At 46.4% G+C, this 25,533-nt stretch overlaps 1 protein-coding gene across 13 annotated transcripts in view; it reads right to left on the bottom strand.

The window, feature by feature from the left end:
• LOC6724785 (amyloid-beta-like protein) overlaps positions 1–25,477 on the bottom strand; it is a 40,933-nt gene extending 15,456 nt beyond the window's left edge. For all 13 annotated transcript variants that reach the window (XM_016173252.3, XM_016173260.3, XM_016173254.3 and 10 more), the window contains exons 1-3: positions 25,257–25,477; positions 23,931–24,171; positions 1,205–1,375 (exon numbers count right to left, since the gene is read on the bottom strand). In XM_016173252.3, coding sequence (XP_016037545.2) covers positions 1,205–1,375; positions 23,931–24,171; positions 25,257–25,462 — 618 coding nt within the window. In that variant the 5' untranslated portion in view covers positions 25,463–25,477. The remainder of the gene's footprint in view (positions 1–1,204; positions 1,376–23,930; positions 24,172–25,256) is intronic.
• Positions 25,478–25,533: the final 56 nt, after the last annotated feature.

The following is a 25,533-nucleotide window of genomic DNA, read 5'->3' as shown; positions in this document are numbered from 1 at the left end:
CTCAGCAACACAGCAACTGCAGGCGACAGCCGAGGACTCAAATCGGAATCCTGGCGCCTGCACGGAGTGGGGGAGAAATTTGCATGTCAGAATCAAATGCGACAGTTTTGACAGCATGCCGCGCTCATTATTTGCATACAGATGATCGTAATGACGCCGGCGATGAGTGGGAATGGATGAATGAATGACGCCCTGGGGACTGGGTCCCGACCAGACCTGGCCTGACCTCACCCGACCTGCCCTTAAACCACATCCCGAACACGTGTTCTCGTCCGACGAAGCCCAGCATTGATCTGCGACTGAGAGGTCCACCAGAACACATGTGGCATCTTGTTCTGGACGCAGCCCAACAAAATAGCCATGGGCATGTAATCCGTACCCAGAAGGACGGACATATGGAGCGCTGGTGGCTTTGTGGTGCTGTGATTTCATTTGCCCGATACACATTCACTCAACTATCATATTCCATATTTATCAATTATTATGAAGCATTTGACGAAGCTGATGATGGTGTAACAACAATATCCCGAGGGAGCATGAGTTCAAGAGAGTGGGAGGTGGGTGGAGTCTGAGCTTACATTAGCCATCGTCTGCGCAAAGAAAAATTTAATTAAAAAGTTCAGGAAATGGAACGGAGGACAAAATGTTGACTGCGGAATGCCAATTTATGACAGCGATGACGCGGAGGCCACGGCTTCGATGCAGGATACACACACACATGCGACTTGGGAAATGGGAGATGGGAAACGGAAAACGGGAAGAAGAAGTCCCGCAAAATGCAAAAACGAAAATTAATGGAAAATTAATTAAGTGTCGTTTAATGTTGTGTCAATGTAAACGCTTTCAACGCAGCGCAAATTAAATTGTTGATGCCACATAGTAGGAGCACTCAGTGCTCGCCTCCCTCCCTCCCTTTTCCACGATTGGTGGCTGCTTTTGATTTATTGGTTTTCATTCCCTGTGCTTTTTAAGCCACCCAGCATTTCCCCTGCTCCATCCTGGAGTTTCTGTAGCGTTAGCCAGGCCATTAAATTACATATTGCCGTCGCACCCATACTTGACCACATGGCGTATGCGCAATCCGCACGAGGCAAGCAGCAACTGAGAGGTTTTCCATATGCGAAGTGCAATGGAAATAGTAATTTTCATGCGGCTTCTCTTTGGCTTTTCCTGCAGCCAACACGATAAAGGGGCAAAAACTTACCTTCTTGCAGTAATCAAGCAAATCCATTTTATCACGCAAACATGTGGGACCGGTTGTCTTCTTGCTAAGGTCCGTCACCCAGCGTCCCTCCTCGGAAAGATACTGCGGCTGGTAGATTTGTCCGGCCTCACAGAGAACAGCAATCTGGGGCTCCCATCGCGGCGAGGCGGCCTGAAAATAAAATATTGGGAGGACGGGATCAAATAAAGGTTTAACGAGATATTTCGAAACTTTCTATTTGGAAATGCCAGCAGTGCGTATGCGTAATGTGTGATTAGCGTGTACACACTGATGTGTTTTGGTGCAAGTGTGTCTTCAACTTGAAGCTTTTCTCGTTTTTACATAAGTACGATTATGATGCTGGAAAAAGCCAACGACAGCAAACAACAGACAAAGACCGGCCCAGGCACATTAATCATGCGCCACATTGTACAGGCACAACCCATATTTTCCAGCGCCCCGTTCGTGACAAAGCGATACAAAATAATGCCACATCGTTTGGTGAATCAGAAGTCACTGATACTGGTGATCCTAGAAGCCCGGCAGCCAAAGACAATTAGTGGCCTTCATTAGAGGGCGTAGTGGGGGCGGATTCGTGGCCAGTTAAGCGCCCAAAAACAGTCCGAAAGAGCGATGATGAATGCCCTCGGAAAACTATGCATAACGCCATTGATTGATACATTGATTGATTAGCGCCATTGTGGCCAATTTGCGAGGAACGACAATCACAACGCAAAAACGAGCTATGCCGCGAAAACGGGAAGATACTCTTAACTTCAGTCAAAAAGACTTTGCCGAAAGGAGCCCGAAAGTTCTCTTGTGGTAGATACAGCTTCGTTTTCTGGTCCCGTCTCCGTTTTTAGGGATATCAAAGAATTTAATTTTGTATCTATTTTCAAAAGGACATTCCTAGAGACAATTCCCGACGATAGGAAGCAGAATAAATGGTGTCCTGCAGCGAGTTTGCCGACAATGCCGACGCCGATTGCACTCAACGAGAGAGATTTTCACTCTCTAATTATAAACAGACAACAATGAACTTTTCTCAGACCTGGGCTTTTCCTTTGAGATAGCTATAATCGGCGCTTTATTTTAAGTTTTTTCGCGTTCACATTCAAACTGGAGAAAACTTATCTGTCCGCTGTTCCACACAGCCGGCAGCCTACTTTTTGCCAAATGCCAGAGATGCCCGGAGTCCAGTAAATTTAGAATTTAAATTGGCGAAAGTTATTGGGTCTCATGGTAGTTATAAACCAAAAGCAATTCATCAATCGGACAATTCGATTGCTAGAAAAAAAGCTGTTTTGCAAATAAATATTGATCTGAAGCCCCTCAAATGTGCCATCCCACGGAGCGGGGTAAAAAACAGAGCCTTGAAAACTTCATTAATAAAACCGTCTGCCTCTGGGCTTGTATCGAGAAAAGGAAATCCTACTTCCGGTTGCCAGGGCAACTGAAATATGCAATACTCTCCCACTCGCTTCTCACCTTCGTTAGCTGGATTTTCCTTGTCCTTCGCTTGACGGTCGAGCAAAGTGATGAGATGTGCTGTGTTTGCGTGCGCTCAACTATTTCAAAAGTAATTAAGTTGGCAAGAAGGCGCCAACGGAGCTTGGGATCAGCTTTTGTTTGCCCGTTTTGGAAGTGAAAGAATGTAGCTGGAGGAGGAAGGGGAACACGCCGGGAAAGCCGGAGCCAGAGGTCGGAGGTGGGCCATCTAGTTTTGCAGGCAATCTAATAATTCAGCCATACACCCATACACACACACGCACGCACAGATTTCGGTTGTCCAATGCCCCTCGAAGAGTGTGAGTGTGTTTGTTTATGCAGATTATGTTTGGCTTGTGCCCAACTCGGAGCTGCACTTGTTGTTGCTGCCCTGCTGTGGTGTTGTGCTTGCACTAACACCAACAATGGCAGAGCCTGGCAGGGGGTGTGGGGTTTTCCTCGGGTCAGGGAGGGTCAGGGGAGGGGCGCACTAATAATGTCGCTAGCCATGGCAACGCAGTGTGCAAGCATAGAGACACATTTGTAGCACCGATAGAGTTTTCGGGCTAAAACGGAATCCCCCGGTGGGAAAATATCCATAAAAGTAGCGCATGTCCTGTGCCAATTATGCGGAATATCCTCTTGCCTCTATCCTCAAATCGGAGCTGAACCACGTATTCCTGGGTCAAGGACCGGAATTACCGGCTTTAAATGCACGTTTATATCAAGTAGGAGCTGAGTAGGGGTATGATATATTTGAAAGTGGGGGAGCTTGTACAGGAGCCGATACACATCTTATCTTAACTTGCATAATTTGCTTTAAAAGCCAAATATGTATAACCCGGGATAGATTGAGGCTTCACAACGTGCCGTTTTTGCAGCGTGACCCTGAAATCTATTCTACTCGAATATTGATTTCGACACGCAAATTCCAATCGCATCTACATGAATCGAGAATGCTCCTAATAGTGTCCAAAGTGCGCCTTCTGAACGACATAGACAATATCGACGGAGCATGCGGTTGCCCACTGGTCATACTGGGGGAAGAAAGTAATCCGGAGTTGTGGGAAATCAGAGGCTGCGAAAGTGTCTGGCGAGAAAGGGAAATTGCAGCAGCACCCGGATTTTAATTGGGAGGTGCTAAAAGGGCCATCCTGCGACCAAGTGCAACAGACAAAACGCTGCGCCCACGGACCAAATCCGTCGCAGCTTCCGTCTGCTGCCGTCGTTTCACTTCCTCCACTCGCGAATGGCAATCTGGTGAAAGGCAATCAGGATGGAAGCCCCCTTCAGATCTGTCCTGTTTTGTGAATAAGCTGAAAGGGCGACAAATTGTAATCAAATGCACGCATGAGTGTGTGTGCGCGTTCGTCTCCCCTCCCCAAAACGAGTGGGTAGGAATGGGAATATGTGCGATGGGTTTCGCTTGTTTCTTTCCCGGCCATAGGGAGCGGAAAATCACGCCTAATCGGGCACAGAGCAGGAGATGGAGTCGGTAAATGTGGAAAATAGTGAATAGCCATGATTACCTGGCGCGAAGTCAAACGGTTCACCCCTTTATCGAGCCTCGGGCTCAAAAACTTGCAAAGTAATTGGAGTTTACCGCAGGAAATAAGGGACCGGAAATAGCAGCAAGCACCGTTTCAATACAGGATCGGAAGATCTTCGATTGCACACAGTTGATTGTACTGAAACGGTACTTGGTTACAATATAGTTACAATATATGATAAATTACCAAGTTAACTTCCAGCACGTTCTCACTTTGATGCTACGATCAAAAGTGTAGGGAACGGAATGCGGCGGAAAGTAAAAGATACAAAGCCAAGAGCAAAGCAAACGACCAATAACTAAATAGCTCAGGGGATTCTTATAATGGCAACAGAGGAGGAAGAGCCGACCGAAGACGGAACACAATAATGCAAATGTTTACTCGACCGTAATTAACTCAAATTTATGACATTTTAATTTGCCCGAGCGGGTCACTTGAGAGCGGGCGCGGGCAAGGTTGGACAAGAAAATGAGGAAGAAAAGCAAGGGGGAAGACGTCGGAGAAGCGGCTGCAAAGCAAAAAGAAAATTGCGCTGTTGTGACTAATGCCACTTGGAGACAAATATCATTTTAATGCAAAATTAAACGCACAATTTGTATCCCGCTTGTACCATTCCGTCCATTTTCGTTTTTTTTTTCGCCTGTGTCGTTCTGGCAATCGGCGACAGGCGATGGAGGTCCAAATGGCCTTTTTCTAATCTATAATATGATTACATTGCGTTTTGTTTTGACCGAAGGACATGTTATGTGTCGAAGACAAGTCTTTGGGGCAGATTTAATCCTTAGTTCCGATTTGTTATTCTACAAGCAACGTGACGTAAAATTGAATAATCGAAACAAAATACATCTCCCATACACGTACAAGCAACCCTTTTAAATTATCGTGTTTGCACTTTGTCATTCGGTATTCGGCCTTACAGTAATGGGCCGTAGTGTAGGCAGTAAGGTGAGTGAGCGGGATGCAGGCTATTCAAATTATGCTTTGCATGCTAAATTTGCGGACCCCCACACTAGTCCAGAAGAAGAACTGAGCATGGCTGGTGCAGGGGATTGGGGTGTGTTTGTGATGCCAACCAAACACGTTGCCAGTGCAGATGAAAAAGCGGAGAAAACAAGAGCAAATTGTGAAAAATAGCCACAAGTCAGTGCCTTTGGCATCCAGAGTGGGGGTTTTCGTATCCGTGGGTGGCGGGGAGTGTTTTGGGGGCCACCTAAGTAGCGTGTTGCTTGAAGTAAGTCAAAGTTGGGAAAATGGAATCGCTTTTCTTTCGTGGCCATCTTTCTTCTTCTAAACCATTGGAGAGCACACACACACACAGACACAGAAGCTATTATTTATGGCTTTTCTACGTTCTCTGCTGTCTTTGTGCATTTTCGCTTTTTGCCATTTACCTTTCTTCATGCTTTTTATCATCTTGCCCCCTTGTTTGTGTGTGTTTTTCAGCTTTCGTTTGTTTGTGGCTCAATTATGAGTGTCAAAAAAACTTGTTGTTGCTGTATAGTGACTCAGACCAGTGGGACAAGGGTGGGCTTTTCCAGAACGGGATGGAGCCCTTTCTGTATTTGCCGCTTGAAGCCTGAAACGTGCCCAAGTGAGTAGATGTGCCCAGGCATACGTGTGCGTGTGCCTCTAGACTCTCGCACACATATACACAAACGAATGCAGATCGAAAACGGAAAGGACAGAAACTCGAAACCTTTTGGCCAAAACTTTGTGCAGCCTGCAAAACGCAAAAAACATTTGTTCATTTCACTTCATCCTGACTCTATCACTTCTTTCCCTATCACTCTCTATATCTCTCTCTCTCTGCATCAGGTAAATCGGAAGCTTTGACAGCACTCAGTCACCCGCACTTACACACACACACTCGCAACACACTCACACACTTGCGCAGGCAAAGTGAAATTAATTTTGTGAATAGTGCCAGCAAGTATGCAACACAATTTTTGAAAGACAACTTTTCCTTTTTCTCAGCGGTGCACGTGTGTGTGTGCACTGTACTTTCTAATTGATGCTGCTGAAAGCAATTTTAATTACAAAAGTGGGTGCTACGATGCGCCTACGATGCGAACACGTAGCGGGAAGGAGCCGAACTTAGGCTCAACTCAACTCAACTCAACTTTATTTGAGTGCCGGCAATTGCTCATCGACGTCATCAACTCTATATGAACGTCTGGTTGGCACAGTTAGCAAAGTAGCAATACATTTCGACGTGCACAATGCGGAAGCTAATGTGTTTGCAATTTGTTTAAATATGCAGATACCCAAGTGCTAAAAATCAAAAAATCTTCTGCAAGCGTTAAACAAGTCTATCCAACTATCTATCCAGCAACGGGGAAGCCGCATCATTGAGAAGCAGAAACTAAAGTGGACACCCTTGATACTCATCATTCCAGCAATGGCGTTTTCAATTTAAATTGTTGCGCTTTTATCGGCAACTGCATCTGGTCACTTCCCTTCAATTCCCAGCCCTCCCTAATTGATTTAGCATTGCTTTCTCCTGCAGCACCACTTCGCTCATAAAACATTTGGCCCGGAATGAAATTACTCAAGTTTCTCCCCCCTCCGATGTGATTCGTTTTGCGTCTGCATATCCTTTGCATAATGTTTGAGTCTCTTGAAACAACGAAAGCGATTCCCTTTTTCTACTCCTCGCTCTCGTGCACCCACATAATTTAGGTCACTTTGGCAGTGTTTTTAGAAAGATCTGGTTGCTTCTACCTACATATAGCCATAGGAGTATATGGGCTTATACCATATCTGGTTAATCAATTTGACGACCGCAAAGCATTTCCATTCACTGCACAATGCTCCGGCCACTAAAAATGTCTTACTTGTGACGTACTTTATTTGTCGATTTTCTGCAGGTGATTCAGCCCACTTCATCTCATTTCGATAAGGAAGGAAAGTTACGATGCATAAGGAAAATTACGGTGCATTAAGTGTCAATAAATACATTTTAATACTCATTTACGATAATGTACCTAAGTTGATAGCTACGCTGTTTTGTATATACAATTTTACAAATACTATCACTTTTGCGACATTATAGTTTAAGAATGAAGTATTCACTTTGTGGATTGAATTTCCAGAAGTTCATCCCCAATGCACTTCTAGCCCTAACCGCAAAATTTTCGCACAGCGAAAAATCCAAAACCATAAATCTCAATAAGGGAAATGGAAAATCAATGCGCAACAGAGTTAACTGAAAATTTTTCGATGAATCAGCAAAACAGTCAACAAAAATTACGCAACAATAATGAGCTTACAAGCCGGTACCAGCTGGCCAGTAATAAAACGCAATTTAATCCCGACAACAAATTGAGGAGGCATTAAATGTTCGTTCAAAAAATATTTAATTAAAGTTTTATATAATGCGGAATGGCTCGCTCCTCCAGTTACCGGAAAAAGTAGGATTATATAGTTTAATTGATTTCTTTACAGAATTAAATTGATTAAAACTTGTAATTCCACAAAAATATTAATTCTACGTTTTTTTTTTACAGAAACAAGATGCCTGCCTCTTTTGAAGATGAAAAGAAAACGTTCTATATATATCGGCATTATTTATGTTTTTAAGAAAAGTACTCTAAGAAACTGTACGGTTAGCTCTGTAGTTTTTAAGGAATAAAATTATAGTTCACCAATCAAAAAAAGTTTACCAATTTTGTCTAGCATACTTTCGGGTGGAAAAAAAAATTAATATTACCTTCTACATTTTACATTTTACGATGCCGCAACATTTTTGTCAGCTAAACTGCCGCAAAGTTTTCAGGTTTCAGACACCAGGGGAACAGAAGACGTAGCAAGTGCCAGCTGGCCGCTCAAATTTAACAAAAACAGCTGATCCTTTTTCAAGATGGCTGCGGCTTACGTTTTTCCAGTCGCCCTTTTCGACCAATAGGAAGTCAGCGATGGAGGGAAAGCGTTAGTTCAGCTTATAGGTCAGCAAAAACAGATGTTTTTTTCATGATGGCTGCCCTATGCGTCTTTCCAGTCAGCAAGCAACGAACACGTTAGTCCGATGCGGCAACATTATTCGGATCCCACCCGGTTAACAGAGTCCGTAGCAGGCTGCAGCTGTAAGCTCGAAATAAATAGAAATAGCTGATTGTTTTCTATGATGGCTGCCCTTCGATCTCTCCAGTTACCATTTGACCAATAGGAGAGCAGCATAACCGTTACTTCGCACCATAGTCCCATATAATGCCGAAATTAAGGGGCAGTAGTATGTAAGCACTTATTAGACTGATCGATCAGCTGATTATTTTACACCTGCTTATCGCTTCTGTTCGCCAGATGCTTTTTTCATGATGGCTGCCCTATGCGTCTTTCCAGTCAGCAAGCAACGAACACGTTAGTCCGATGCGGCAACATTATTCGGATCCCACCCGGTTAACAGAGTCCGTAGCAGGCTGCAGCTGTAAGCTCGAAATAAATAGAAATAGCTGATTGTTTTCTATGATGGCTGCCCTTCGATCTCTCCAGTTACCATTTGACCAATAGGAGAGCAGCATAACCGTTACTTCGCACCATAGTCCCATATAATGCTTAAATTAAGGGGCAGTAGTATGTAAGCACTTATTAGACTGATCAGCTGATTATTTTACACCTGCTTATCGCTTCTGTTCGCCTGGTATGTGAAATCCAAAATAATCTTGAAGCTTGGTTGTGAAAAAAAGATTTTCTGTGATCTTTTTAGCTAGCTACTCCTGTACTTTTTACTCTCAGCGACGAGTCAAACTTGGCAGCCACGCCCGACCGCCCCGCGCCATCGTTTTAAGCTCCTTCTCCTTTCTTGGAATTATTATAATCGCAAGAGCATAAGCCAAGCAAAAAGTCCAGCTCAAGAGCCTGCAGGCAGACGGTAAGAATGTTCATAGCCGAAAATATACATAATCTTCGGAAGACGTCCTGCAGGGGAACCGTTGAGTAAGCATTTCAATATATTCTAAAAAAATAATATTATATAACGTTAATAATAGTATTTAAAATAAAATGAATGCATCCACCCTTATAAGCGCAGATTTAAGTCGTCGTAACAAAATTATGTATAATATACAGGAAACGGTTCATTACGTCATTCGCCGTAGCTCACCGTTTGCCTCCACCTCCACCTTACTTACTGCTTGCCACCTTACTTCTTTGTTGAAGACGTATTGCGAAATTCACTGCCTTGCTTTGCTTCCTTGCAACGCTTTTTTCATTATCTAGATCTGCTCTTTTTCTTTTATATTTTTTGCAGGCGTAAAGTCAATGAATGTGTTCATTCGAAACTGCAGTGGAAAAATGAGCGAAGAGCGCACAGGAAGGGCGAAACGGCGGTGCATAAATTACGTACAGAAGCGAGCGCATACGTGAAACACGGGGCGTATGCGCAATTTGGCTTGAAAAGGACGACGAGGTGTTGGCGACGCACACATAAGGGCATACACACATTGATAGACATGTTGTTAAAAATTTGAACAAGCAACAGTATCTCCCTTAGCCTGTTTTCCACAGAATTAGCGACAATAAACGGAAAGCATAATATATCGATTCCCACCAGGATGCGTATGCGTGATGCGCGATTAATAGGCTTGCCATGGCCCTGCATTGAGTGTATCAGGGAGGAAAAAGCTGGTTAATGAGGACACAAGAACTGGCCGCTTGATGGACTCCACCTGGAGGGGAATAAGCCGATTTATCAATGTATAAATATTTCAGTCAGTCATTTTAGTTCACACCGATAATTTGATCATTGAGAATACAAACGGGCCAAATACCAATTTTAACCAAGCACTGTCGCCTCCTGTACTTCAATGATTATCGAAAATTGTAACTTACATTTTCCTCGTGCTTCTTCATGAAGCAATGCCATTATGAAACTAGTGGCATGTTCCAAATGGATTCTGGAGCAATGCAAGATTTACTTAGCCCTTCATGAAGGGTCAGAGATGCATGCCTCCAGATATTTGTTCACCTGAGAGTGGATCTTTTGCTGACTTATCTTCAAATGCATTTCAGTTTCCATATGTAGGATTGGACGCTTCACCTTTTCGCTGACTTGTTTTCCTTTCGGCACCTTTGTGTACAGAAAACAAATTAAAATTGGTCGCTTTTATCAGCATTCACGCCTTTGAATGGACCTCCACTGTCACTAAGCCCCCACTTTTAAACATTTTCCAGCCACTGCCGGTAATGTTTAGTCCAGGCCCAGATCTTTCCTCCCCGAAACACCTCCATTTTCCCATTTTGCACGACCCCTCATTTTGTGCACAATCAACAACGGAGAGAGAGTAGCAAAAACAAACTTCATTTTGATGAAGCAAACGAGCTTCATTTTCGAGCAGAGAAAAAACTAAACAGAAACTTTTCCAGCCGCGTTTGCCACCTTCCCCTTACAGTGTCCTTTTGTGCTTTTGCCACCTTGACGCCATTTTGTTTTCCCACTAAAACAACGACTCCTGTTCCCCAAATATTTCTGCATATTCTGCAGAAAAACGAACGGCAAAGTAAACCAGAATGGAAAAAGCGGGCAACTGAGAACGGGGAAATGCTCAAAATTAGTGCAATTAACTTTAATTGATAGAATTTTTAGTGACGCCAACCAAAGGTCGGAGGTGCGAAGTTCGGGCAGCACAGTTAATTGCGGCAAGTTAGTGGACGGTAGATGGGTTGGGCGGAGCGGTAATGAGCTCATAATAACATAAAGCTTCTATCATAAAAAGATACGTAGCATATCGATGTCTCTAGCAACATAAAACTGCAAAACACCTACTTTCACGGCGCTCAGGCTTCCGGCCTTCAATCGCCATTTATTTCCTGCCGCAGTATGATCTTAATATCAAAGCAACGGAAATCGCCAATTCTGCGATTGCATTTTGTTGGCAAGATGGCAGGGTTGCCTATGCGTCTGAATAATGCCTCCCGTTCTCATCCCTTGCCCTTTGTGCACATTTGCTTGTCTTCTGGGCATTGTTGTTGCCTCTTTTGGCTGTGAATCCATTGTAGCAATACCCATTACTCGTAGAGTAAGAGATCACGCTTCCGACCTGGTCCGCCTGTCCGTCCGTATGAACGTCTAGATCTTTCGAACTAGAATGTTGAGATTGTGACGACCATGCTGTTCAAGTTTCAGAATTATACTCTCCAGATTATACTCTTCAGAATACTCTTATCTGAATTTTCAAAGTTCACGAGTATCAGATAGTAAAGGGTATCCGATAGTCGAGGCACTCGACTATGTCCCTCCCTCCTTTTTTGTACCAGGACTCTGCTCATTCATTAAGCATCTCGAAAGGCTTTCTTTGGATTTTCTATTGTTGTTCGCCTGTATCTCGTCATAATGCTGCCTCGTAGTCCATTGTTCTTGTTGTAATCCGTAAAGTCTGCATTACTTCAAATCCACAAATAACGCAAAAATAGCATAAAAACCCGCCTGAGAACAGCAACTCAAAATCATTCTAAAAAGTATATATAGAAAGAACCAAAAACGAGAGAATCCAGCACGTAATTTTCCTTCTTCTCCTCCAGCTCTCTCCTTGTTGTTTTTCATTTCTGGGTGGCGCAGGGTGGCTGATGGGTGGAAGTGGATGGCAATGGGGCGGAATGTGGGAAGTTTACTTTGTCGCAGTGTCATTTATTTTGGCATTTTATCACTTTCCTTTAGCCCTCAGCCTGTCTTCAGGTCTAACTTCTTCCATTAAAGCTGAACACATCTTAGAATTTGAAAGAGAGCTAATCAGTCTTTTTTACACAATAGAGAGGAACGGTTAGCATCGCCCAAGACTGATTTGTTTTGAGTGCTTTCACTTGTCTAATGAAAGACGTTGCTCGTATTTCTACAAAAAGAATTCCTTCATATATCGTTCTAGACCACGTTCAATTGTTTTGAAACTATATCAAACAAATTTAGCATTGTGATGAGCTTTTCCGCGCTCATTTCCAAGGGTATGTGCCGTTGATGCTTTGTCCTCATTATCATAGTCGTTAGTGTCTTCTCTACTCCACCTTCTCTCCCGTGCCCCTTTGTTCAGTTAAGCACCCACCAGTGTGCGTTTTTCTGACATGAGTTCCACACATCCTGCGCTGCGCCACATCCTTCGCATTCCGGCTTCTTCGCTTGAGTTTTCCACTTCTGCAATGCATATTTCAAGGCGCCATGTTTCGTGTCGATAAGGTAAAATCGATATTCCACTCTGCTCCATATTTTCGTTAGCTTCCTCGCTGCTTTTTTTTTGAACTTGTATCAGACATCCCGAATCGAGTCGATGCCTATCCTATCTACCCCGCTCCGAGCTTAAGTTTTTTTTTCACTTAAAGAGTATCCACATACACACCTCTAATTCCAACCCATCCCCCTCATATATATCCCACGTTTCTGACACGATGAAAACCTTAGCAAACAATGTTCCAATTAATTCAGCGAAACCCTGCTAACCTACAAGGCGACGGTTGAAGGGGGTCGGTTGGGTGGCCCGGAATGAGAAAAGTTCACTGTTCCATTCATCATCGACTAACGGTGGGTGAAGGGGGAGGGGGAAAGTTGAAGAGGCTGTGAAACTGATGGGAGGACAACAAATTAAAAGGATATCAAAGTTAATATGGAGCGTATTTCAAAGTCGTGCGGCGAATGTTAGTGCTTTTAAGGGAGTTCGGCTGCTGTCGTCACAATGCAAAAGAGCCAGAGGCAAGCTAAACAGCTAACCACCCAACCACACAGCCACCCAACCACCCAACCACCCATTTGCCCAACTACCCACCGCACTCAAACACCCTTTAGCCATCTCTCTCGCTCAGTTGCGTCTTGAATGAAAGCTTCAAATTGGTTTCTGCTGCTTCTTGAACCTTTTCTGTGGCACAGAAAAGTATACTACACACAAAAGCAGGTGGAGGGGGGCGGTTGGCGCGGGGAGGGGCGTGGTCTGGGGGAGTGGTGCGGGGACAGGTAAACCGAAATAAATTCAAAATAATTTGTGTAAAATAGACGAGCAGCAAACGATGTTGTCCTCGCTCCTCGCTGCACTCCCCGCCTCTCCGCATCCTAGCCAACAGGCTAGCCCCCACCCACCCCTGCTATCGGCCGGAGGCAGCTCGACACATGCGAAAAGCGTGGTGAAATCTGCCGCCGGCATCGAGAACCTACCACAAAACGGGGGCTATGGTGGCAAAGCCCCCGCCACAGCTGCTGCTGCGCTAAAAGGCTGCCAAAAATGTGTTTTCCCCAACAAGGCCAAAAGTTTAACAAACATTGCGGAGCGGAGCGGAACGCAGCACAGAGAAACGAGAGCAACAGCGAGCGAGAGGGGGATGCTAGGAAGGGGCTAGAAGTGGGCGTTGGAGGGGAGCTGGCAGAGAGCTAGCGAGAAAGAGAGCCCGCGAGACCGAGAACAGAGAGCGAGAGAGAGATGCCCATACGGCGAGCGCAGTTTAAGCTCAAGCATTTGGAGCTCTTGAGAAAGTTGCGCTGTGCCCAAGGCGCTCCCGCTTTTATTTCCACACCCGCCCACGCAGGAACAGACAATAGTTTTGTTGCACCACGGCACAATGGCCACATATCGACCAGCACCACCAACACCAACCGCCACTGTATTTCGCTGGCCAACGCAAGGTCGAGCATTTATTTCCATTCGCAGTCATTCGCAGATTTAGTTTTAGCTCGCCGTTTTTCGAGACCATTGGACGCAGAATCTTTTAGCTGAAACCCGGATTCAGATTGCGAAAGAGAACTCATTTCAATTATGAATTCAAAGTTGGCAGCAGCTCAGGCCGCAATCTTCAATCCCAGGTGGAATGCCCACCAGATCGGCGCTGAAAGTATGGGGAATATCTCTATAAATAGGTTTTATTTATTTGAGCCACTTCTTCAGCACCGCGAACAGTGGGAAAAAACTAGACAACTGATCAGAATGGCAGCAACAAAATGTCGATTCAAGCGAATCGAGGCAGGACAAAAATTTAAATTAAAAACACACTACACTGCACACTCATGCACATGCATCGCGCACAAGGGTTTCTGGTATCGGACTGTTGGGTTTCATTTCGGATTTTGTATCGGTTTTACAGCTCTAGCTTTGCTTTTTTCCTTCGGCCTTCCATACGGGGTCAGATCGATTGCCACTCAAAGGTTATTGATGTCCGCCTTCAGTTTTCAGTATTGCGTTTACTCGGATGTCTCTATGTACGTTTTCGCTTGAGAATCACTTGATATTGATACGTTTCGAAGATGCTGGCCAGATCCGAAGCTCTGGACTACGGATGGTTCATAATCAGAAACAAAACGAGCGCTTTACTCATACGAGTCCCTGCCCCTCATCACACTCATCAAACGGGTACAGTTGGCAACAAAAGCTGCCGAAGATGAGGCCAGACCTTTGCCCGGCATTCAGGCCTAACCACTTAATTTTCCGTATCATTGAGAAGAGTTATTTAAGTGCGATTGACGCCCTTCTTCCCGATAGATATGCAAATATAGGTGGACAGGATGGGATGACGGGGAAGAGGTGAGGGGCGGCAAATTAACTCGACTGTCAACCGCAAAATCACAACACATGCAGTCGCCACTCAATCACGGTGTTCATGAGCGCGCTTCGAGGGTCCTATTTCACTTTCAGCTCCAACACAAGTTTCCTGTCGGCTGTGTGAAAACTAAGCTCACGCTCCCACACTCGGTCTCCCCTACCCATACACATGCACAAGTGTGGGTGAAGGGCTTGCCTGCGATAAAATATTTTTTGCCGCCGCAATGTGACATCGGTGGGGGGGGGGGGGGGTAATTGGAGCAAAGGGTGGCTCAATATCAATACAGTTTTATTTGCGTTTGGATGATTTGCATCCTTCCGCACTAGCCCGAACCACTCTCGCATTAACTATTTTGTAGCACAGTTTTGTGCGCAGCTCCCACTCCCCCTCCCCTTCCCCTTACGCGACCGATTTATTTACGACACGAACGTTTTTCTGGCAGCTGCCAGAGGCATGTACATTTGAATCGCCCGACTTTCGAACGGCTTCAGAACACAATCGAAAACGAATGCGACCTCTCGAGTCACCCACAGACGCAGGAAACGTCCGTAATATTGGTCCCCTTTATAAATTTATAATTCCCAACCTTTAACCACAACTCACTCCCCCCACTAGATGTCTTTTCCACTCAGTTTACTCGTTTGCTGCTTGGCTGGTCACACGCGTTTCAGACCATAAGCTCCGCTCCACACACTGAAACGTAATAACAAAAGTGAGTCAGCGAACCACTCTGTGGGTCAAGTGTGGTACATCATCAAATTAAGCGCTCCAACAGTTCATAAAGTGGTGCGACGGGGCATCGATGAAGACATTAGACTTCATACGGGTGCGCCAGCCATCGATAGACTGCCAAGTCGTGTATTGCCGCTGGCCGCAGTTTGTGTTCCTGCGCCGGGCGGCATTAATCAATAAATCGGACATATCAGCGCTCCAACCGTATACCCCGGTCGAGTCACTGCTCGACCGTCTTTGTCCTAGGAGCTCTCAGCCCCGGTGAGGACTGCGACTGGAGCACCTCAAAGCTCGGATCTGGCTCGATCCCAGCCCTCTTTCGCGGAGGCACTCGAAATATTTAAGCGGCACATGCCACGGCACAAGCCATTAGCTGCTGACGCCATTTGGGGCGCATATGAATTTAATATAGACGCCAACGCCAGTGCAACTGTGTGTGTGGCGGCATTATGCGCCGCAGCACATACAATATTATTTTATTAAGTGAGGCGAGGAATGGGGCCAACGGAGAGCGCTGAAACAATGTGCGTTATCTCACCCTCCCAAAACGCCCTGGTCTACGACGAACATTCCTCCGGATCCATTCCGAGTCCTCCGTTTTCCATTCCACTCTGGAACGTGCCAGACGGAGGAGGCGCCAGAGGCACGGGGGAGAGGAAGAGGCTGGGAAGGGCGGATCGCATTCTGTGGCTGCATGCCACTGCGCTGGCATGCACTATGTTCCCTGGGACCCCAGCCGTATAATTCGTGGACCAGCAACCACCATTCTGCTGGAGCGGGGAACAGATGGAAGCACCGTAAACATCGATTTGTTTAGGTCCGCTGCTAAGCCTGCTTTCAACTAAGCTGCTCTTTAGAGTGGAAAGGAAAACCCGTCTGAAATGACTTCAGATTTGTCCGTGCAACTGACATTTGAGCTTGAACCATCTGGTTGCAAAAGAATGCGCCACTCCTACTCCAAGTCAAATTGTACGTGTTCAATTGGACTTGGAGTGGGTGCTTTGTTCTGGCTCTCCACGATGGCGCGAATGGTGCGAATGGTCCTGCCATAAACAAGAGTATTTATCTGAATTATCATTTCTCAACCGGATCCGAACTGGCACACGGATCCTCCTCCTGCCCCATCTGTCCCATCTATGCTGTCCGCACGTACTACCACCGGATGACTGAGTGAATGATTTGGCGATTGATTATCGGCCACCCATCTGCCCCACCGTTCGGTTCTTCCATTACCACCCCACCCCCCCCCCCCCCCCCCCTGTTCGTTCATCCTGCTGGGGCTGTCGCGGCAGATAAATTTCATTATCTGCAAACGCAGTCATAAAATCTGACATCCTATCCAGTTTGCAACAAACGGCGGAGGGCTCTGGCTTCATTTGCCATTTCCCCCCAACACTTAGCGTGGGCCAAAATGTTCCTGTTTATTTATTTGAATGTGCGAATAAAATTAAATTTAAAATCATATTTTACGTCGCACATATTGCGGGGTGAGCCTCGACCATTTTACATCGTAGACACTGTGTTGTGGGATGGCCGGGTGTCGGTTGACAACAGGCGACAAGCCACCTACGCTTCCAAAAACAACGAACACCCCGTCATCCATCTGTAACTGCCAGCGTGCTGATAGCCAAAAGGGATTTGGGGAATTTGCGAGGACACGAAGCAGGCACAGTCCCACCAACCAAGGACTACAGGACTAGAGGAGGAATGGGAGAAGGAGCGGATGCATTACAGTGTCAAACGAAGTTGCCGACGGGTGACTTTTCGAGGTCTATCCTTTGATTTGCATTCAATGTTTGCTTCTCCATTTCAGCGCCCATCGCAGTTGGCCAACATTCTCCCGAAAAGCACCGACTGACAATGGAACTGGGAATGACTGGGATGGGACTGGTTGAATGAATAGCAATAAAGGGCCACCAACGGTGATGGCGGAAAGTGGAGACCGTGTGAGGGCTTCGCAGGGTACGCTCGCCAAGCTCGCACATAATAAATAAAATACAGGAAGAATCTCGAAGAATAATGCATCGAAAACTCTCAGTAGAAAGTAAGAAAAGGCGCACAATTTGATTAAACATTGGCGGATCTATGCAAAATGAATCGTTAATACGTTACCGCATAAAAACTTATCAATCTGAAAGCGCATCACCCTCAGTCTAGCTGCGTATTTAAAAACTTGGCCATACTTGACCACAATTTTCACATTCTTCGCTTTGGCCGGTTTTAGCTTGAAATCCGGTCAAAAGCAATTTCGCCCAGGGCAGCGTGATTAAATGATTCAAACTGGGTATGCTCCAAGTAAGCGAAAGCTCTGCTGCCAATTGAAAAATAATCCAATCGAGGAGTCGGACAGAAAGGAGGAAAACGGAACGTGAGGTGCAGCCCGGCAGGTGGTTTTAAGTTCTTTAGGCGGGCAAAAACGAAGCGGCCTGAATGGAAAGTGGAGGCAGTGGGAAAAGCACAGCCGAAAATGCAATATTGCGATTTTATAACACAAATTGCTTATAATCACCCAGGACGAACAAGGGCAGCCGGGGATGAGGGGGCGCTGGGAGTGGGAGGCAGGAGCAGGAGCAGAAGGCCAGAAAACGGAAATGCACACTGTAATGGCTTGGAAGTGGGCGTTGGCCCAGGCGGAAAAAGGGCGTGGCAGGGGCAAGTGGAATGGTAGCTTTTCTGCGCGCGCCATCATGGCAATGGCATAAAAATCATATTTCCGTTTTATTATTTGCTGTTAATGAAAATGCAAATAAAATTGGATTTTCCGTGCCGCACAAAAAGGCAGCAAAATTAAATGTTGTTGCTGGCATGGGGCAGTGAAAAAGAGAGCAGACTCTGCTGCAAATGTATTTCCTGGCGCATATTTCAAATAAACATTTGGGTTTCGGTTTTCGCATTTCAGTATTTCTGTATTTTTATGTCGACGGCAGGCGAGTCGACAAATGAAAAGCATCAAAAGAGGAAAAATACGAGCAGTGGGTCAGAAGAACGCGGTGAAAAATCATTTGAAAAGCCAGCACAAATATGTGACCCGCCTTGCACCTGATGTGGGTTTAGAATTAATTGGGTCATAACTATACGCTACATGTATAAGCGGGTTGCGGGATTTATCGACGCATGCTAATTTTATCCAAGAAAGAGACCTGGCCTTTTTGGCATTCATGCGGTGGCCGCAATTGATCGGAACGCATCGGAACAAAGCTGACTCAAAAGCACTCTAAATCCACAGGGTGGGCGACGCCGAAGGGGCTACTCGTACGCTCACCCGGCAAAATGCAATCGCCAGCTCAAGGAAGCCACTCGGTGCTTATTGCTAATCACACCATCTTGTTGGTTTCCAGGAACCTGCCTCCTGCTCAAGCTTGGCCCGAAAGGAGCTTTGCCCAAGCCACTCGAGTGGAACGAGTCAAGTCAAGTCAAGTCAACCCAAGCCGAGTCGGGCTTCATTCCCTTCGTATGGTAGCGAATCAGGATTGCAGACCTAACCCAATTCCGCTCGAGAGGCGCAAGCCGGAGGGGCCTGGGGTTCGGGCAGCTAGCTATTCGATTTGGAAAGTGCCATTTGTGCTATTCAAATGAAATCAGCAGCGAACTATTGAGCAGGTGGCGGGCGACACCTTCCATCCACCCACTAACCATCCTCCACCACCAGCTAGAACCAGCTAGAAGCAGCACAATAGCAGTAGAACAAGCAGACATGAAACGAAAAGAAACGAAAAGAAAAGAAAGGAAAGAAAGAAAATCCCAAATTCAAGCACCTGCCACACTTTGCGCCCGCCACGTTGGAGCTGCCACACCCCTGCGCCCCTGGGATCCACACTTGCGAAGTTCTTCCCCCTCGTAAATGTTTGCAATACAAATGTATAAAACATTACCTCACGGCTGTGCCAAAGACGTGCTCCACAAATGGCGGAGAAATGGGGCAAAGGACCTCCTCCGATTCTCACTGGCTACGTTTTCCTGATGGTTTTCACTCTTTTTTTTTGCTGGGACATCAGCTTATGAAAAACTAAACTATAGTTTTGGCTTTGTTTGCAGTGTAAATAAGAAGGCCAAGAAGGACTTAACGCCTAGGTCTGTGATGTATTTTAGAGCTAAGATCCCATATATCAAAAAGAAATATTTTTGGTTGGTTTTTAGTGAAGAAGGGGTAAATGAAGAAAGCTGTGGCAGCATAAGAAAAGGAATAAATTTTGTTGAATTTCCACTTAATGCCACTTTTCTCGACATATTGTACATATATGCAGGTGTGTAAAATATGTAATACGCATATATGACGTACGAAAATTTTAACTATGTCTAGCTAATAAAACCAAATATAAGAAGGGCCCTTTTCCTTCTTTCTTCGATATTTTATGCCTGTTGGCCATTTCTATTTATTTGGGTTTCTTCAATTTTCGTTTCTTTGATGCTGTCATTCGTTCTAGATCATTTGCGCTATTGTGAGTCATCGTCGTCATCATCTTCATCAGCATTATCAGCGAAGGGTTATCGTATCAGGCTTATCAGCAATTATGGAAAGTCGTCACCTTGCTGGATAATAGTTGTTGACCCACGTTTACCCAAGTTGAACTAGCATTAAATGGCACCGCCCAACTCACAACCCATTTCTGTTTGCCACTCGAAGGTGAACTGCGATTTTAAGAGCCCCAGAGGCAGTCACAGAACAGCACTGCTGGGCAGGAGCACTTAACCCTAATTCCTGCAACTCTGACACACCAACTGGGCCTCAGACAATGAACACATTAGCCAAAGTCCTGGCTGCCTAGTTGCTTAGCTGCCAAGCTGCTTGGACAGTGCCTTTGTCAATGGTGAAATGAAAATGAGCAAAATGCATAATCGAAAAAAACCATTGAAGCGTAAATGCTTTGTAACAGGATTCAGGAATGGGCTAGTGCTTAAAGGGGGAGGACTATTACTGCCAGGACGAAACGAACAGAAACACGACTACGTAAACCTAAACCTTCGATCCGAGCCAAAATAAAAGCCGAACCAAGCCAAGCCAAGGCAACCAAACGGAAAGAAACGAAACGAAACAAAACCAAGCGAGTGGCGAAGGACGACAAAAAGAAGGAGGGCTCTGGCGGGGAATATCAGGGATGTTGGGGTCACTGCACAGTTACAACCACTCATTTACGTATCAACCCACCGCCCCATCCCTGCAGCAAAGCATACATGTGTGTGACATCGATACCACAACTAATGAACGATGAACAGGACGTGGACAACTCTTAGACTGACAAATGACAATGGAATCGGGTCGCACTGGGCACAGAACACTGGGCACCCTGGCTGGCAGTACGGATCCGACGAGTCAGTGGATAAAGGATGCGGCTGTTCAAATGACTTACTATGGCTGACCAGCTACAAACCCAATTGAATCCTAAACTTAACCCAATCACGAACTGCGGTCTCTGCAACTGAACCCAATGTGGCGAGCCCCGAAGGCTGATACTTTTGCTGCACTCCCACGGAATGAGTGTGGTATCTGAGGAAATAGCGCTTTAAGTGGGACACAGGCGCAGACAGTATCCACTTTGGCCAGCTTATCGATAAGGTGCTGCCTGCACATGTTGCACCTTCTAGTTGGCGAGCCATTTGTTTTCAAAACGATAAACTCAAATACTTGATGTTTCACTTTTGCTTGTGCATGCCGCATTTAAAAAGAGTAGTAGATGGATGCATTTTCGAAGCGAAGCCCGGAATTTCTGAAAAGTTTTGCGGCTGTGGGAAATTCCGTTGCGGCGACTGCATTGCATTCCCGAATGAATCATTCCACTCCCAGTGGGTGACTCATGTGGGGGGAGAACTGAACTGCGCCGCTGCCTTCCATCAGTCAGCAAGCAGCGAACTGACTAATTCAGTTGACTCCAGTGAAATTGGGGGGAGTTGGGGGGAGTGCCAAAGAAGGGTGTGCAACTAAAGTTGGCCGACGGTTCGCAGTTCCTACCCGACAATCAAATGGCCAACGACTCCCAGCCACCCTCCTCCACCCTCCTGTCACCCCCTTTGAAAGCCCCAGGCCTCTGTAGAAAGGGACTTTGTATGGGCTGTTTGGCAGCAACGATTGCGTGTTCCGTTTGCCAGGGGCGGCTGGTTTGAGGGAGACACGTCGTTGGCATCGAGTGTTTGGGGAGATTCTCGGGCATATTGCACATTGCATATTGTGGGCCAGTCCTGCCATCCTGCAGTCCTGCAAATCCCTCCCTGCTGTTTTGTTTTCTGGATGATTCAGACATGTCCTTATAAAAAAAGAGTGGAAAAGCGCAGAAAAAATACGAGCAGAAAGAAGATAGCCACAAAACGGGTGAGCAACTGGGAAGGGCAGGGTACACAAACAGAAATTCTTATAAAAAAAAGTCCCCAGTTGGTAAAGCATTACTACAAGTTTGGAGGAAACCACTAGATCTTTGAAAAATTTTTACTGAAAATGTGGGCTATTTTGCAACCAACTGCTAGCATTTTTCACAAAGAAAAATGATCCAATATTAAAGTTACACGAAGCAAAAGGTATTAAATCGCTTTCGCAGTAGTTGTCCTAAGCAGGGTGGGAATGGTGGGTGCAAGCGACATAAGTAATCAACGACCACCACAAAAATGACGTCGGCGATGCGTGCCCCTGATAACAACGAAGCTGAAGGGTGGACCTGTGGGTGGGTGGCTGACCAGGTCCCAGGCTAGTCCTGCCATGAATTGCAGGCAGCGACGGTCTAGCATGAATTGCCGAATTAAGGGTAAGAGGGGTGGAGAGTGAATGAACCAATGGAGAGCAAAGCAAATTGCAGGCTGCATACAAAGCAGACATAAAAGAAGTGCAGTGCGCTATAAAGCAGCTTAACTGCTCCCCTGTCCGGGATTGGGCCGGAGTCCTGGCTCCTGGGTCCTTAGAGGTGCTGCACCTCGGTTTTTCTCTTTCAATTGGTCCGTCTCCACATGAATATGGATTTTATTAGGTTTTTGTTCCGCCACAGAAGACTGTTCGCTCTGCGTTGCCAAGGGAGAATTGCTGCGATTTATTTAAGAGACAAGAAAGTAAAGCAAAACTGTTAAGGTCAGGCACGTCGGCGATTGTGGGTCGGCCCCAAAGAACGGAAGCTGTCGCCTGGCAAAAACTGTTTGTAAATGATTTAAAAACACTTTAGCTTAAGCCAACAATATCCTAGCAACGCATTTCTTCCGTTTTGTGGTTTGTCGGTAGGTGTGTGCGTGCATGTATGCCAGTGGATGAATGGACCTGAACAAGAGGATTCCTGGTGAATGCAGGTCCAGCCCCAGACCAATTTGGGGATTATGCTCAGACAGAGCCGGATAGTTTTTAGCCGGATTGAAACCCCAACCGAAGGACGCATAACCCGGCCTCGCACTCCATTTCTACGATAATTGCCAGTCGCTGCGGGTAGCGAATCAAAATCAAAATGTCTGCACGCCCTGTTTGGTTTCGGTAACACCTCCGCTACATTTCCAAGCAAATTGCTAGTCGAAGCTAGCTGCTGCTACCCTCTAGCCTCAAGTTTTCGGTTTTCGGCTTTCAGTTGGCCAGTAGCCAGCGACAAGAAAACGGTTCAATTAAGCCAATACTTGCGCACACTCGCGCCTTGTGTTGGTTAGTTTGGCAGCCCTTCCCCCCCCCCCCCCCCCCCCCCCCCCCCCCCCCCCATCCCCAAACACCATCCACATCCCCAATCTCCAATTCCCAACCCTTTCCCGCCTTCAAGCCCTCGAGCCTTTACTGCCGCTGCTAAGCGATGGCACATTTTTCGTAGCATACTTTGCGGGGCTGCTTAGCCCACGGCCACCACAGCACACAGAAACCCGCTCAAGTGCTTGTGTATCTGGCTCTCTGTGCGTGTGCGTGAGTGTGTGCGGGAGTGTGTACGAGAGTGTGGGTGCCTGTGTGTGTGGGCTGTGATTGCGATTGGTATTGCTGTTGCATGCAGAAAGAACAGAGCCACACTGCGATTTTGTCAGCTGTACTCAAGTTATACATAAGTTTGGTATGTGTCTGTAAGCCAGATGGGGCAATAGCGCAACAACACAAGTCCCTAATTGCTGGAGACCTACAGAAGGCACCACTTGTCTTTCCCGGAGACTGAATTAATATTGTTTTGACTTCCATCAGCTTGAATGCGTGGCTAACTTCGACTTCGTCTGCGTCGAGTTGCCTTTTTAAATCAATTTGTCATCCCGATTAAAGCCCGATTAAACGAAACAATGTTTTAGGGTGCAGTTTTGCCAGTTTTGCAGTGTTCTCTGTCAATTTCAGTTTCGGTTTGTGTTTCTGTTCTGAGTTTCGGCTCTTTCGGCTTACTCCTTCGTTCCATCGAGTATTGTTTCGAAAGTGGAGTGAAATGGTCTGGTGTGCTGTGGTGTGTTGTGGTGTGCTGTAGTGTGGTGTGTTGTTATGTCGTGTGGTGTGGTGTAGTGTGGTGTGGTGTGGTGGGGATTCGGTGACTCACCTGAACCTGAGCGGTGCCAATGGCCAGGACGACCCAGAGGCTCCTCAGCAACAAATTACGACGCAGCGCGGCGCACATTGTTCGCACTCTTTTCTGCTCCTTTGCTACTTGTCTGGTTGGCTCTGTTCCTGTCTCCTGGCTGGAAAACTCCAAGTTTGGTCTGCACTTAGCTGCTTTTGTGGACGTGCTTCCAGTTCTGGTTAATTGTATTTGCTTTGTTGGCTTTTCGTTTAACACTTTGCTGCACAGGCGGACGACGGTAGCAGCAGCAAGAAATCGAAAACACAAAAGAATTTCATTAGCAAGCGATTCGGAATTGTGGCCTTTCGTTTCAGCCTTTAACTTTCTGGGTTCTGGGTTATAATTTCTGTTTTCTGATTTCTGCGCTCTTAGGTTCGTATTCCGATTTCGTTCGATTTGCGGTGCCCAAGTTAGCTGCCCACAGCGCAGCGCTTTTCCTTTCGCCGATGCCCAGAAACCTATGCACGGAAAATGTCAACTCTGAAAACTCTGTGCGTGTGTTTGTATGTGAGTGGCCGTAGTATTCGATTGTGGAACGTAGTAGAAGAGAGTCCGCGATGGGCGGGGGCGGAGAAGGGAATTGAAGGGGAAAAGAAGAAAAGAAAAATAAGGCAAAGCTACGAGAGAACTCGCTGTTATCTGTCCTCTCGTACCCACTCGCTGGTTCTCGAGGTCCAGAGATGGTACTTCCCCGAAACGGAATATATGAGTGGCGCTATGGCCGCTGTTCTGCGCCTGGAAAAATTGTCAGCTGCAGTCGTCGGGTTCTACGTCCCATGTCACTTGTCCATGTCTCCTGCTCTTGGCAGTTCCCACGCAAATCCACCCACCCGCTAACCCCTTCCCGCCCTCTTCGAACGTCTTCGTCGGGCTTCTGCGCACTTTCCCAGCCCCTTTCTCACTGATTCTGCGCAGGTGCGCTGCTTATTGTCCCCCAGCTAAGTTGGCATCACAAATCCACTATTGGCATCGGCTTCGCTTTTTCTTTTCGAACTTGAATCACTTTGTTGTGGATGTTTCTCTATGGTTTTTGTTGTTGGGTTTCTATTTTAGCACTCGCACTTGAACAGCAAAAAAAAGTATTCAGCTTGTTTTGGTTAAATGATTTGACGGTCTCTCAATGTGTGTCTCTGGTTTTTTGCTCGTGGCTTCTCGGCCCCCAACCTTTCCGCCCGAGCGGGAGAACGACAAGAGCCACTGGCCAGCAGCCCCTGGCCTTCCCCGGCTGTCGAGGAGCAGTCAGATGGGGTGGCCGAAGAAGCCCCTGAAGCGCTGAGTTTTTGGAGCTCTGGCTGTACGCTATACCTGGCGCTGCGAACGCTCACAAACGACTGCGAGTGGTCTCGTTGCCTGCAATCCTGCGAGTTCACGTCCGAAAGTGCGAACTGCGAAAGTCGAACTCGGGCGCAGAGTGCAGAGCGCGTGCCCGGGATCGATATTAAGGGCGAATCGAACAACTGGCCTTCCGCTTTCCGCGGGGGTGACAACGCTTTTGGCTGTCCGGGCTGCATCGGTGGTACTTCCAGTGGTAGTGGTATTGGCGGCACAAGCGAGAAAAAAGTGACTAGGGAGGACTGGTTCC

The sequence above is a fragment of the Drosophila simulans genome, chromosome X, assembly GCF_016746395.2.
Source record: "Drosophila simulans strain w501 chromosome X, Prin_Dsim_3.1, whole genome shotgun sequence".
Classification (NCBI taxonomy): domain Eukaryota; kingdom Metazoa; phylum Arthropoda; class Insecta; order Diptera; family Drosophilidae; genus Drosophila; species Drosophila simulans.
Note: the sequence above shows the minus strand (reverse complement) of the source record. Positions and strands in the feature narration are given on the sequence as shown.